Below are 13024 nucleotides of genomic sequence, written 5' to 3' on the forward strand. Positions count from 1 at the left end.
TAGACTGCATTTACAATACAAGTACAATATAGAAATGATATGTTTGGTATGAAGTTAGGGTTGAAATATATTCTTTAATTCCATATGAATAGCTGCTTATTCCAGGACCATTTACTAAAATCATCCTTTTTCCACTGCAGTACAATCTTTGTAAAATATTAGATGATTATCTATGTGTGGTAGACTGAATATATGTATGTCTATATGCACGTATATAATTTCAGGACTACTCAATTTCAGAAAAGTCATGATTCTCCACACAAAACGAAACTTGGTTTTGAATTTATATTTTTATTAAGGAAATATTACTGCTTCTCCTATTTCCTTTATCTGTTGCATTTCCCTATAAGATTAGGCCACTGTGGGGAGTTCTGCAATCCAGTTAAGATCATCATTATTCTGGCTAGAACTTTCCTTAATTTGGGGGCTGCTTCTACAGATCAGGATGGTATATTTCCATTGCAGACTTGGTGGAATGTTTATATGTGTGTTCTTCCACAATCACCCCCAACTGTAACTCCTAAACTGTAAGGATAAAGTACTTAGGTTATATGTGGGTTTAAAATACAGTACCTTTAAATCTCACAATTGATAATGATTATTTACCCTAGATACCCTAAAGTCATCAAATAAGTTTAAAAGAATGCTAATAACCGAGACTCCTAGATTTCCCTTAAAAAGTAAAAATGATTAGTGAATAAAGTTATTGTTTGTAGTACAATACTTAGGGATATTGGAAAGGTTATTTTCTTTTTAACCTCTGCACATGATTTATTTTTGTCTGTTTTTCCAAATTGGTCACTCAAGGACAATATTTTTACCATGTGGAATTCAAAGTTATTTTTCCCCTAAGTCTCAGATATTTCTTTTTAAAAGCGTAGATTTCATGTTTAATTTGAGTCTATCTCAGGAAAGTAGGTAGTGTGTTTATTCGTTGTTTTTTCATTCCAAATGATGAAACAATAATTGCATTAGTGAATGTCATAAGATGCTTTTTTCATGTGCTTATTTGCCATTTGTATAATTTCTTTGGTGAAGTATCTTAAAATCTTTTGCCCATTTTTTACAATGGGGTTACTTGTTTTCTTATTAGTGAGTTTTAAGATATCTTTATGTATTCTGGATAAATCCTTTATCAAATAAATGTTTTGCAAATATTTTCTCCCAGTCTCTGATTTTTTTCCATTTTCTTGACATTTCAAAGAGAAGTTTTTCCTTTTGATTAAGTCTAGTTTATCGATTTTTTTTCTTTTATGGATCATGCTTTGCCCAACTCAAGGTCACAGAGATATTTTGTTTTGTTTTCTCCTTGTAGTTTTATAATTTTAGGTTTTACATTTAGGTCTGGGATCCATTTTGAGTTAACTTTTATATATGGTATAGAGTATGGTTTGAGATCTATTTTTTTTAAACATCTTTATTGGAGTATAATTGCTTTACAATGGTGTGTTAGTTTGTGCTTTATAACAAAGTGAATCAGCTATACATATACATATATCCCCATATCTCCTCCCTCTTGTGTCTCCCTCCCACCCTCCCTATCCCTTTTTGCATATGAATGTCCACATGTTCCAGTGCCACTTACTGAAAAAGACTAACCTTTCTCCACTGATTTTCCCTTCCACCTTTGTGCTAGATATTTTGAGTAAATATTTTTTAAATCAAATAATTTTCAATAAAATAAGATAGTAGTTTTGTAATCAGTTGCTTTTATATTTTTAAATTTATTTTTTATTGAAGTATAGTTGACTTACAATGTTGTATTAATTTCTGCTGTACAGCAAAATGAGTCAGGTATACACATATATACATTCTTTTTTTTTTGGCCATACAGCTTGCGGGATCTTAGTTCACCAACCAGGGATTGAACCCAGGCTTCGGCAGTGAAAGCGCCGAATCCTAACCGTTGGACTGTCAGGGAATTCCCCTATACATTCTTTTTAATATTATTTTCCATTATGGCTTATCCCAGGATACTGAATATAGTTCCCTGTGCTATACAGTAGGATCTTGTTGTTTATCCATTCTATATATAATAGTTTGCATCTACTAACCCAAAACTCCCAGTCCATCCCTCCCCTACCCCCATCCCTCAGACATAAAGAACAGCAACCACAAGTCTGTTCTTTATGTCTGTGAGTCTGTTCCTGTTTCGTAGGTAGGTTCATTTGTGCCATATTGTTTTTTTGTTTTTTGGCCATGCCATGTGGCATGCGGGATCTTAGTTCCCCGACCAGGGATCGAACCCGTGCCCCCTGCACTGGAAGCACAGAGTCCTAACCACTGGACCACCTGGGAAGTCCCATGTTTTTGTATTGTTTTTGTATTTTAAGAGTTATCATTACCTTCTGTCATTAATATTTTAGAATGTTAATTATATAGTTATACATTTCACAGGTCAGCAAATTCTTTGTAACTATACTATAGTTACTTAGTAAATATTTAATACTTTAGGATATAGTTGAAGTTGGGAATACTTTAAAACTTTCTAGACTCTCCCTCGATTTATGCTTATGTCTGCTACATAAATGGCAGTTGATGATAGTTTAAATGATTCATATTTTCACATTTTAATTCTCTTGACTCTATTCCAAATAAGTTATAGTTTACTGAATGACAGCTGCTCTGTTCACAAGTGAAGCAGTTTTATGTTTCATAAACTCATTCACATTTATGATAATAGAATATGGCAAGTGTATCTGGATATTGCCATTTGCATTTTTCTCTGACAACCTTAAAGAATTATAAAAGAGTTCTTACTGTTAACAAGCTAGGGAAGAAACTCATGGAATTACTCTGTTAACAAAGGGGTGTTAAATTCCTATAGTGTCAGACCACACCTCATTATCAAAATTTAAAGCAGTAATTGGGGTAAAGAAGTTGACTCTTTGTGCACTTCTCTTGGTTGTGAACATTAGCGTCAATAATGATAATGTCTTTTGCCTAGATTAATCCAATTTAGTCTCTAAATTTCTACAGCCCTTACTTCCCTTTCTTGTGTGCAGCTCCAGTGGGTTCTGCTGTCATAAAGACTTCCTTTGGTCTCTTGGAAAGTCTAAAAGACTTCTTTAGTTCTAGAAGACTCTTGAGTTAGCCTTTCCACTTCCCCTCAGTTCACATACAAAGGTTATCAGTTTGGAATTTGATGATGTTCACTTATGTGGCATTTTGCCTTTCAAATGGAAATATAAGGATCATTTAAGTTTTCATTTGATTTGAAATCTGACTGAAGCTTTGTTTTTGTCCTTTCTTAGGTTTGGTGTGGTGGACTTTCTTTGAATACTGGGATGCAGGTTCCAAGTGCTGTAAGAACACTTCAGAAAAGTGAAAATGGAATGACTGGTTCAGCTAGCAGCCTAAACAATATTACTCAGTAATGCCTATTCAGAATATGTTTACCTTCCCTCACCCCTTTTTGATTGGGTGGCCTTTTCTGTGCAGTCACTAATCACAGAAATTTTTGAGTGGTGGAAATCAGGTTTGCTACATTCTGCTTTAAGGTGTGGAATCTGTTAGCATCAAGCATCTAGTACGAAGCATTCACAGGAACCTGCTGAGCAATATCAGAGAAGCAAGCAGACATCGAGCAAGAAACTGATGTTTTGAAGAGTAAATGGGAAAAAAAGGCAGTGTTTAAGTAGTTACATAGAAACTCATTTTTGTGTTTCTTGGATTACTTTGGTTCTTCTAATACATTTAGTTACATATGGTAGCCCTAGGACCTGAGGGAAAAGCATTTAAATCTTGTCTTCTTTCCTCTGTACTTTCTCTTTTTTAATGTCATCACTACCTGTTATTTAGTTCTTACACTGAAGCTTGAAAACTATACAGTCCTCCATGGTTTTCTAAAAATGGAAATAATTGTTTGGGGGTGCTAGAAACGTTTTCTTACAACAGTTTATTTTTCCCCTTTTATAAACAAGCTGAGGTTTGCTAAATTATCCTCTTTTGTTTATTGACTGGATTGAATATCATTTTCTCTTTTCCAAATATTGTGATATTTCTCTTATGGTTATAACTCAAAAAAGAGAGTGGATAGGAAGTTTCTAGACAAAATAGCTTAAAATCACCCAAATTTCAGTTTTTTACCTGCTGCAAAGGGATATTCTTTATATGTTACCCTGTTTAATTAGACTTTTCTTTCCATCGTTTTGGATGATGGGTAAGATTTTTTAACGCTTTATATTTTCTGATTTTTTGTCTAGTTTAATACTACCTTTAATAGTTACCTTTGGTAAATTCCCACTTGAATTTGGTAATAACTGATTTTTAACATTTCTAGGAAGATGAAAGTTTATTAAAGCTATATAGTAAGTAGAGAAAGCTACCTATTCAAGTTTTATCTATGAGGAATAGGTTATAAAGGGAGGTTCCTAAAACTATTCTTTACTGAAGTCATTTAAATCTGCTTTTTAATAAGATGGAATAGTTTAAACGACTGTTTTGAAAAACTACAAATCTCTGACTTATTTGGCACATGAGTTTTTCAGATATAACTATTCAGAGGTGGTTTTTCTCTCAATCTTTTTGCTACATTTATTTGCTTTCTAAAGGGTTATAATTCTTCCAAAAATCAACATAGAGTAATCTTTACCAAACCTAGGGAAAATGTGTTAAACAGTGAATAACACCCATGGTTATTGAGAGAGTATTTATATTTTTAAAGTTGATTAAAATTTGTAACAAGTCCTTTGAGCCAAACTGAAAGTTGTAATTACAGTATTTAAGAATCCGTTGAGCATTTTAAAGAGGTCTGGATTTGTATATTCCTTAATTTTTGACAAAAAACTTTTACTTTCTCATGTTGACTTTCTTTCGTTCACATTTTACTTATATTGTGTTATGACAACCTCCCTAGAAGTGACTGTTGCTGCTTATTACATTTGAATTGCTTTCTACAGAAAGCCCTGTGGAATAGGAACAGCTCATTCTCTCTTAAAGTTTACTGATAGGATGTTTTGTTCATTGTAAAACAAATCTAACTGAGGAATTTCATTTGAACTGGGTATTATTTTTTCAGAGGACATTCATATCTATACCATTGTCTGATGACATATTTTAAAGACTAATGAAGTTTAGAGAATGACATTGTCAGTAGATATTCTTTTGATTCTCCAAATAAATATAATTTTGGTTTTTGTTTCTCCTAGAGATTTTTTTTTTTTTTTTTTTTTTTTTTTTTTTTTTTTTTTGCGGTATGCGGGCCTCTCACTGTTGTGGCCTCCCCCGTTGCGGAGCACAGGCTCCGGACGCGCAGGCTCCGGACGCGCAGGCTCAGCGGCCATGGCTCACGGGCCCAGCCGCTCCGCGGCATATGGGATCCTCCCAGACCGGGGCACGAACCCGCATCCCCTGCATCGGCAGGCGGACTCTCAACCACTTGCGCCACCAGGGAGGCCCTCTCCTAGAGATTTTGAAAGAAATTTTTGGATGTCCCTACAGCAAGGTCATTCTAGGACCTAAGGAAACAGGAAGTTATTTTTTTTTCATAGAGTTAAACCTGAAAGCAGTAAGTTAGTGGTGGAGCTTTCTGTGAACAGTTACGTATATTTTAACAAAATGACACAGAAAAAGCCAGAAGTTCTTGTATTAAAAACTTTCACTGTTATGTCTATATAATTGTATCCTCTCTTTAATTTTAAGTGCCTTCTTCCTCTAAGCGTGCTCTTGCTCCATTCCCCATGCAGTGTCAACTGATATTTAAACCAGAGACCGTTATGTTATACTGGTAAGGGGCTTCTATTGCAGGGGCATGAGGAAAAGGAAATATTAATCAGGGGCTGGAGGAGCGCATATTATTCTTCCTGTGCACATGCCATCATTTGAAACCCTTCATATAAAATTTTCTAATATTCATTTGGAAAATTCATTTGAAGTAATACTATTATACCTCAGAATAAGAATCTGAGGTTTTCCTTTTACTGTGCTTCTTCTTAAAAGTCTCTAAAAAAAAAGAACAAAATGTGTGGGGTTTTAGCTTAGTTGATTTACGTTTATTTGTGTTAAGTTAAACTGGAGGAAGTTTTCCACCCTTATTTTCAAACTAGAAAATAATCTAACTGTAGTGCCTATTTACATAGTCTCAAATTAAGGTAACTATTAACTTGACACACAGTATATAATGTTCTCTTTGACATTTGAATTTAAAAATATTGAGAATTTTTGCGCTCAGTTGAAGACATGGAAAGTTGGTATACCTTTTCAAATATTCTTTCTTTTTTTTTTTTTACTCTTCGTTTTGACAGGTCAAACATGATTGCTTTCTGTAAAAGAAATGTATGAGAGGTTGACGGTAATGTATGTTATCACAGGTGTAAAAAAATTGTTTTATAAAAACATACATTTAGTATTGCCTTTCTCTTTTAGCAGTTGAATCCCAAAGCAGTTTTAGTAAACTGGATAAAGAAATGAAGGAATTGCCTTAAGCACTTTAGAAAAAGAATTCTTTTACAATTCATTTTGACTCTTTGGACTGACTGTGTCACATACATCTTTAACTTTTCATAAATATGTATATACCAAGCATTTACTAACTGAATGCACATACAAATTTAATATACAGTAATTCTTTGAATGTTCCAGGTGTAGGTAAACAAATTGAAAGTATTAAAGGCGTGCCTGTCTGTACATGGGTTTAACTGATGGCACCTGTACCATTTTGACAAACCATGAACTGCTGCTGTACAGCTAGACTTGACCGAATTTGTTCTGCAATCATTTTTTACCCATGTTATCATCTAAAGAGACATACTGGCTTGGCTTTATTTGCTCATTTATGAAATTAAGGTGTGTACAGTATCATTTATCATTTGAATTTTTGAGACTGATCCTTGGTGGTATAAAGAATAAATAATTTGTAATGAAATCTTTTAATTAGGCTAAGATACTCTATTCCATGACTTACCTAGAATGATTAGTTCTTTTATATATACTTTTCCCATAAAATTATTAAGTTACTTACATAGTGTCTTTTGGAAACATGGGAAAAAATTGGAAAAGGATATATATGGAAAATGATTGTTTCAGAGTATTAATTTTAAACAGACAGTGTAGACTTCTATAAAATATGTGAATCTAGGCTAAATAAACTGCAGACTATATGTAAAAATCATCATGATAATTCTTTTAAAAAAACCCATATTTGTAAGGTCAGTGTTCATTCATTGGCTAATTCATACAACAAATATTTAAGTGTCTGGGATATGACAGTCATACTTTGTATTTGGATTTCCCAAATTAGTGCAGTGTGATTTTCTGTGTGTATAGTAGTTTTGCTGCTTTTGCGTGGTAAGACAATAGTTTGCATCTTAAAAACAACGTTTTTGCTAATAAGTCAGAAATTTTAAAAAAGTAAATGTTAGAGTTTGTAAAAAAAATTCTAATTAACTGCATATAAAATGGTTCACTTATATGTAGTCACATAAAGTGTGTCTGGAGAAGTTTCTTCCTTGATTTTATTTTTACACTGGATATATTCTCTTAGGGAAGTGTATGGTCAGCATAATAACATCCAAATAACCATAAAGTTATTTGTTATTTTTAATTAACATTTCATAATGCCAGTACTAGAGCACTTATAAGAGATCATGAATGTTTCCTTAACCATTGCAGAAAGATTATCTCATATTCAGCATAATTTTAGTTTTGTGTGTATCTTACAGTATTCATATTATGCAAATATTTGTGATCTTGATATGTCACATATGATAGCTTTTTTACCTGGAATATATGATTAATGTAAATACTTTACATTTTTTGAGTAATTTGGAGGTTAAGTGGATTATATTTGGTATATGTTTTTGTTGAAAAGTTATTGTTGGGTATGCCATATAGAGGTTAGTATTGGCTTATAAATATTTAATAGATATCAGAGATTGTCATAGTACTTTTCTCCCCAGACTACTCACTTATTAAATTAAAACAGTATTCGTTATTTCTGGGTCAGTATAAGGTACTGACTTTTGATTCGTAATCATTTGAGCTATGTTAAATTGCTATATTTTCTTAATGGTACCCGTTCAATGTAAGTTGGTCCTTGGGAAGGGACATATAGAGGATTTCACAGTATGTAGGACAGCACGTAGGTGAATGTGTTTGCTTTGGCTTGGAGCTTCTTAAGTTTGGGCCAGTTTTAAAATAAGTCAAATTGTAAGTGATTGGTAAAAGGCATTTTTATCAGTATTGGAACTTTTTGGAGAGTCTAAGGGTTATGAAAATGCTTTTTTTTAAAAAACATTTCCAGTATCTCTAAGGTACCAAAGCATTGAGTCTAATTTACCTTTTAAGGGAGACTCTTTAAAATCAAATTTATAACTAATTCATACTGTAAGATAATAGTAGCTAAAGTTGGAGTAATTTATATTAAAAACCATTAGTCTTTAAATTTTCTGGATGTAACAAAAAATATTTTGGCTTAATTTCTTTTAAAGTATTTAAAATGAATCACCTTAGCTCTACCATATACTAGATCTGTTATCTCTACCTAAATCATTTATCATCTTTCGGCTTCATTGCCTTACATAAAATATTGTAACTTGTTCAGCCTACCTCACAGGGCTGTTGTGAGGAATAAAATGAAATGGAGTGTGTGAAATTGCTTCAACAACAGTAAAATGCTATGTAAATGTAAGGTATTACTTTCAGTTAATAATGGATTTAAGTGTTTGGATACCTCTAGATGCCATTTACTTTGACAAAGCGTGTGTTTAAAGTGGTATCACCAGGACATGAAACATAATTCTCTTTTAAAAGAAGAAAGTGTAATTAAAATATCCTTTCGCATTTTTAGTTTATGCATGACTTGTGGCCTTTTTGTATTTTCTTATCAATCCTGTTACTCTATTAAGACTTACAGAACTGTAAAAGTTTTCCCACAGCATTAAAGTGTGTCAGAGTAGAATAGTAGCATAAATAAATGATTTAAGCTATGTTTCCATCCAGGCATTTGCACTTTCAATTTATGACTGCTCAGTGCCACATGCAAAGACTGAATTTGGCCTAAATAATTCTTTCCAAAACAACAGTTTTGGAATGGTTCAACAGTTTGCTGTTCAGATAAATGATATAAGATGTATGTGCCCACTTAAAACATTTGACAACTTTTGTTGCATTGTCATTTTTTTAAAACATGATGAGGCATTTCAAAACTCTGTCAAACTGGATGTCATTTAGTATCTCTCCTAACATACTTGTTTTGCTTTAAATTGGATTAAATGGTTTACAGGTTGTCTTGGTCCACAGATTGTTTGGTGTGTCTATCATCTGGACATGGTTTTGCTATGCAGCTCTGATAATAAAAATTCTAATTCCTCAGGTTTAACCTTTAAGTTAAGGATGAAGAACATTAATGGACTACTTATAATTAAGCAGTACGCAGTGCTGCAAACTAGTGTTTTATAATAAGCATTTTGCCTCATCTTCCTTGGAAACAAGACAAAGCTTTTAAAATGTTTTTTTAAACTTTAAAATAGAGTATTCAAAGTGGAGTAACTTGTATGTTGAAATGATTGTATGTTGTGTATAGAATGACCAAGTTAAGTTCTTTAAAAAGCACCTGGAATATCTCATCTAAAAATTAAACTTTTTTTCCTGCTATCTTTTGCTTCAGTGCTTGCATTTTTATCCACTCTCATTAGATATATACAATGTGCTGTTGAGCATGAGAAGATAAAAGTGTCATAGTACTTTTGACCCCAAAGATTTTTATTTTAGAGCAGTGCTGTTCAACACAATTGTATGCAGTGATGGAAGGTTCTGTATCTGGGCTGTCCAACACAGTAGGCACTAGCCATAGGCAGCTGTTGAGCACTTTCCATGTATGTGGCTAGTTCAGCTAAGGAACTAAAATTTTTATTGTAATTTAAATGTAAAGAGCCACATCTTGCTAATAACTGCTGTTTGGTACAGTGCAGCTATAGATGGAAGATGAGACATGCTATAAGTAACTATAACATAAACTAGGAACTTAGTTTCTGTCTTTGGAGCTTGTCACATCTTGCATTACATTTTGGTAGATGGTAGCTAGGAGAGAACCAGAACCTAAGATTTTTTAAAATTTATATTCTAACTTGAAACCAGTTTAGGAGAAAAAAGAAAACCAATCTATGACCAGATGAGGCTGGATCTCCTGTATCTAAGATCATTTCCACCGAGAGAAGAATGAAGAGATACTGGATAGTCTTGAGTCACAGGGAGAGGAATGTGACAAAAGATTGAGAAACCAGTACCCTCATATAGAAGATGGAGTGTGTGAATGGGTGCAACATTTCTGGAGAACAGTTAAGTAATATCAAGGTATTAAATATACATACCTTTGAAAAGTTTAATTCCATTTCTAGGTATTTCTCTTACATATATACTCACAAATAAGTACTCATTGCAGCATTTTGATAGCAAAATACAAACAACCTAATTGTTAACTGAACAATGGGCTTACCAAGATTCTGAAGGCTCCCCTTTTCTAAGTTGCTACACAAGTTGTTATATACTTATCTAGATATATTCTGCATGCCTCCCTCCCAAAATGTTATAAATATGTAGACCATTATGGGAATTGACTTCCTCAATTAGCATTTTCCTTGGTATAACAGTCCTACTGTGCCTCACTGGATCTCTGGGGTAAGAGCTCAGGAAATTTTGTGCCTACTACTTTTCTGTCCAAGTGTTTCCGTTACTACACCTCATTTTACATTTATACTCCATGGTACTAGTAGTATGTTTATGCCCATTTTGCACAAGGTCATGGGATTAGATTGTGACGCTTCCAGGTAACCCTACACAGCTGATACAGAATATGCTATTAATGGAAGGGTTTTCATGATACTATGAAATGGAAAAAGCAAGCCCAACAGTATATATAGCATAATACCATGGGGGTGTGTGTGTATACTTCAACTTGGGCAAGAGGGGTTCCCTGCCATGATCCTCACTCTCTGGCTGTGCCTCTCCATGGAATGAAAAAGTGAAGGAACTAAGAAATCACGCCCACTTGCAGTCTGTGTTCCTGGCTATGAACCAGATAGCTAGGACCCCATAATTCCCTGTCCCACCAGCCCAAAGCTTGCTTACACAGCACATGCAGGCCTCTTCCCCAAATTCATCCTGCACTGCACTACAGGTGTATACCCCTAGACTCAAGGGGAGGCAGTTTGGGAGGAGTGTGGATGGGGCTTGGTTGTGCAGACTGGGGTGTCCACCTTCATGCTTACCAGGACCCTTGTGGCAAGCTGTAACCAGACTTTAAAAGGAAAAAGACCTGGGGACTTGTGGGGAGAACAGGCCAACCTGGTTCTCATGTTATCACCTTCCAGCACATGTCTGAGAATTCAGTTTTGAACCTAGATTTCTGTTCCTTGAGAAGAAATATTTGTCAAGATAGAAGTTTGTGTATGTATGTGTGTGTATATATGTATGTGTATATGATTGACTCTTACCTATTTAGACACTTAAAATATATGTCAAGTTGGGCCTCCATTTCTACTCTTGCCCAGGGCCCCACAGTGTTAGGGTGGGCCAGGATGTGTATGTGCTTCAGCATCTGAATAATTTTTAAAAGATCGATGTTTGCTTATACTAGAGGCTGTTCTTTACCAATCTTTGTACCCCTTCTCCAACTGGACTGGCTAACCAGGTTAAAGTATACTGACTAGGATTCACAGTGAGTTGAAGGCTCACAGCTGGGCTCCCCCTTGTATGCTGGAGAAGTACTGCTCCCACCAGTTGCATGGTATGTATACCTCTAGTTAGCTGTTTGTTCCCAAACTTGTTATGCCAGTGGCATTGTTGTAATTATATAATTTAAATATTACATAAACCAATGAAACTCAAGTGGAGGGAACTTTAGCGATGAAGAGCAAGTGGCTGACAAGTTAGTTGTGTCCAAGATAATTGTAAATTACAGAGGATTGCAAAAAAGAAAAATACACATCTAGGACTCTGAGTTGAGATTCCTTCACTTGTATCTGTAAGTTCCTGGTCCACTTTAAAGAAACATACCAGAAACTACAGGTGATCTATTATGACTGTGGCTTATGTAAGAAAAACTAATCAGTTGATCCACACTTAAAAAGACCATAGTTCAAATCAAAAGATTGGCCAATGTTGGGAATTCCCTGGCTGTCCAGCGGTGATTTGTTATGCCCTTTATGAACCTGATAATTTTTCCCTTTTCTTGTTAATTTATCATGACAATTTTCAAACATACAGAAGAGTAGAGAGGCTATTTATAATGAACACCTTTATGCTCATCACCTAGATTTATCAGTTGTTAACATTTTGCCATGTTTGTGTCATTTTTTTTGTTTTAAAAAGTTTCACTCATAAGTAGTACTGTAATATGCATCAATGATGACTTTTTCTTTTAAACACAGCCACATACCATTAACATTCTTAGCAAAATTAATATTGTCTAATGGCCCAGCCCATATTAAAATTTCAGTTGTCTCAAAAATGTCTTTTTATGGTTGCTTTTTTCAAATCAGGATCCAGACAAGGTCCATGCATTGCATTTGGTTATTATGTCTTTTAAGTCTCTGATTTTGTATTAGTTCCCTCCCCACCTTTTAAATGCCATTGATAAAGAAACTGGGGCATTTGTCTTGTAGAATGTCCCACATTCTGATCGATTCTCTATAGCCTTTGTTAAATCTAGAGTTATGGTTAGATGCAGGTTCAATATTTTTTTTTTTTTTTTTTGGTGGTATGTGGGCCTCTCATTGTTGTGGCCTCTCCCGTTGGCGGAGCACAGGCTCCGGACGCGCAGGCTCAGCGGCCATGGCTCACGGGCCCAGCCGCTCCGCGGCATGTGGGATCTTCCCAGACCGGAGCACGAACCCCTGTCCCCTGCATCAGCAGGCGGACTCTCAACCACTGCGCCACCAGGGAAGCCCGCAGTTTCAATTTTAAGGCAAGAATCCTTCACAGGTGGTGCTGTGTACTTTCTGTTGCATCACAACTGTAAGTGCATAATGGCAGGTTGTCCCACTTAAAAAGATTGATCAGTGGGTTCAGGTGGTGTCAGCCTAAT

The 13024-nt window shown here is 34.8% G+C and overlaps 1 protein-coding gene across 5 annotated transcripts in view; it reads left to right on the plus strand.

Annotated features, from left to right (window-relative positions):
- The window catches only part of FSD1L (fibronectin type III and SPRY domain containing 1 like), a 66850-nt gene extending 62677 nt beyond the window's left edge, over positions 1-4173 (plus strand). For 4 of the 5 annotated variants that reach the window (XM_060100775.1, XM_060100771.1, XM_060100772.1 and 1 more), the window contains one exon: positions 3255-4173. In XM_060100775.1, coding sequence (XP_059956758.1) covers positions 3255-3377 — 123 coding nt within the window. In that variant the 3' untranslated portion in view covers positions 3378-4173. The remainder of the gene's footprint in view (positions 1-3254) is intronic. The other variant, XM_060100774.1, reaches the window with a different exon arrangement.
- The last annotated feature ends 8851 nt before the right edge of the window (positions 4174-13024 follow it).

The sequence above is a fragment of the Mesoplodon densirostris genome, chromosome 6 (assembly GCF_025265405.1).
Source record: "Mesoplodon densirostris isolate mMesDen1 chromosome 6, mMesDen1 primary haplotype, whole genome shotgun sequence".
Classification (NCBI taxonomy): domain Eukaryota; kingdom Metazoa; phylum Chordata; class Mammalia; order Artiodactyla; family Ziphiidae; genus Mesoplodon; species Mesoplodon densirostris.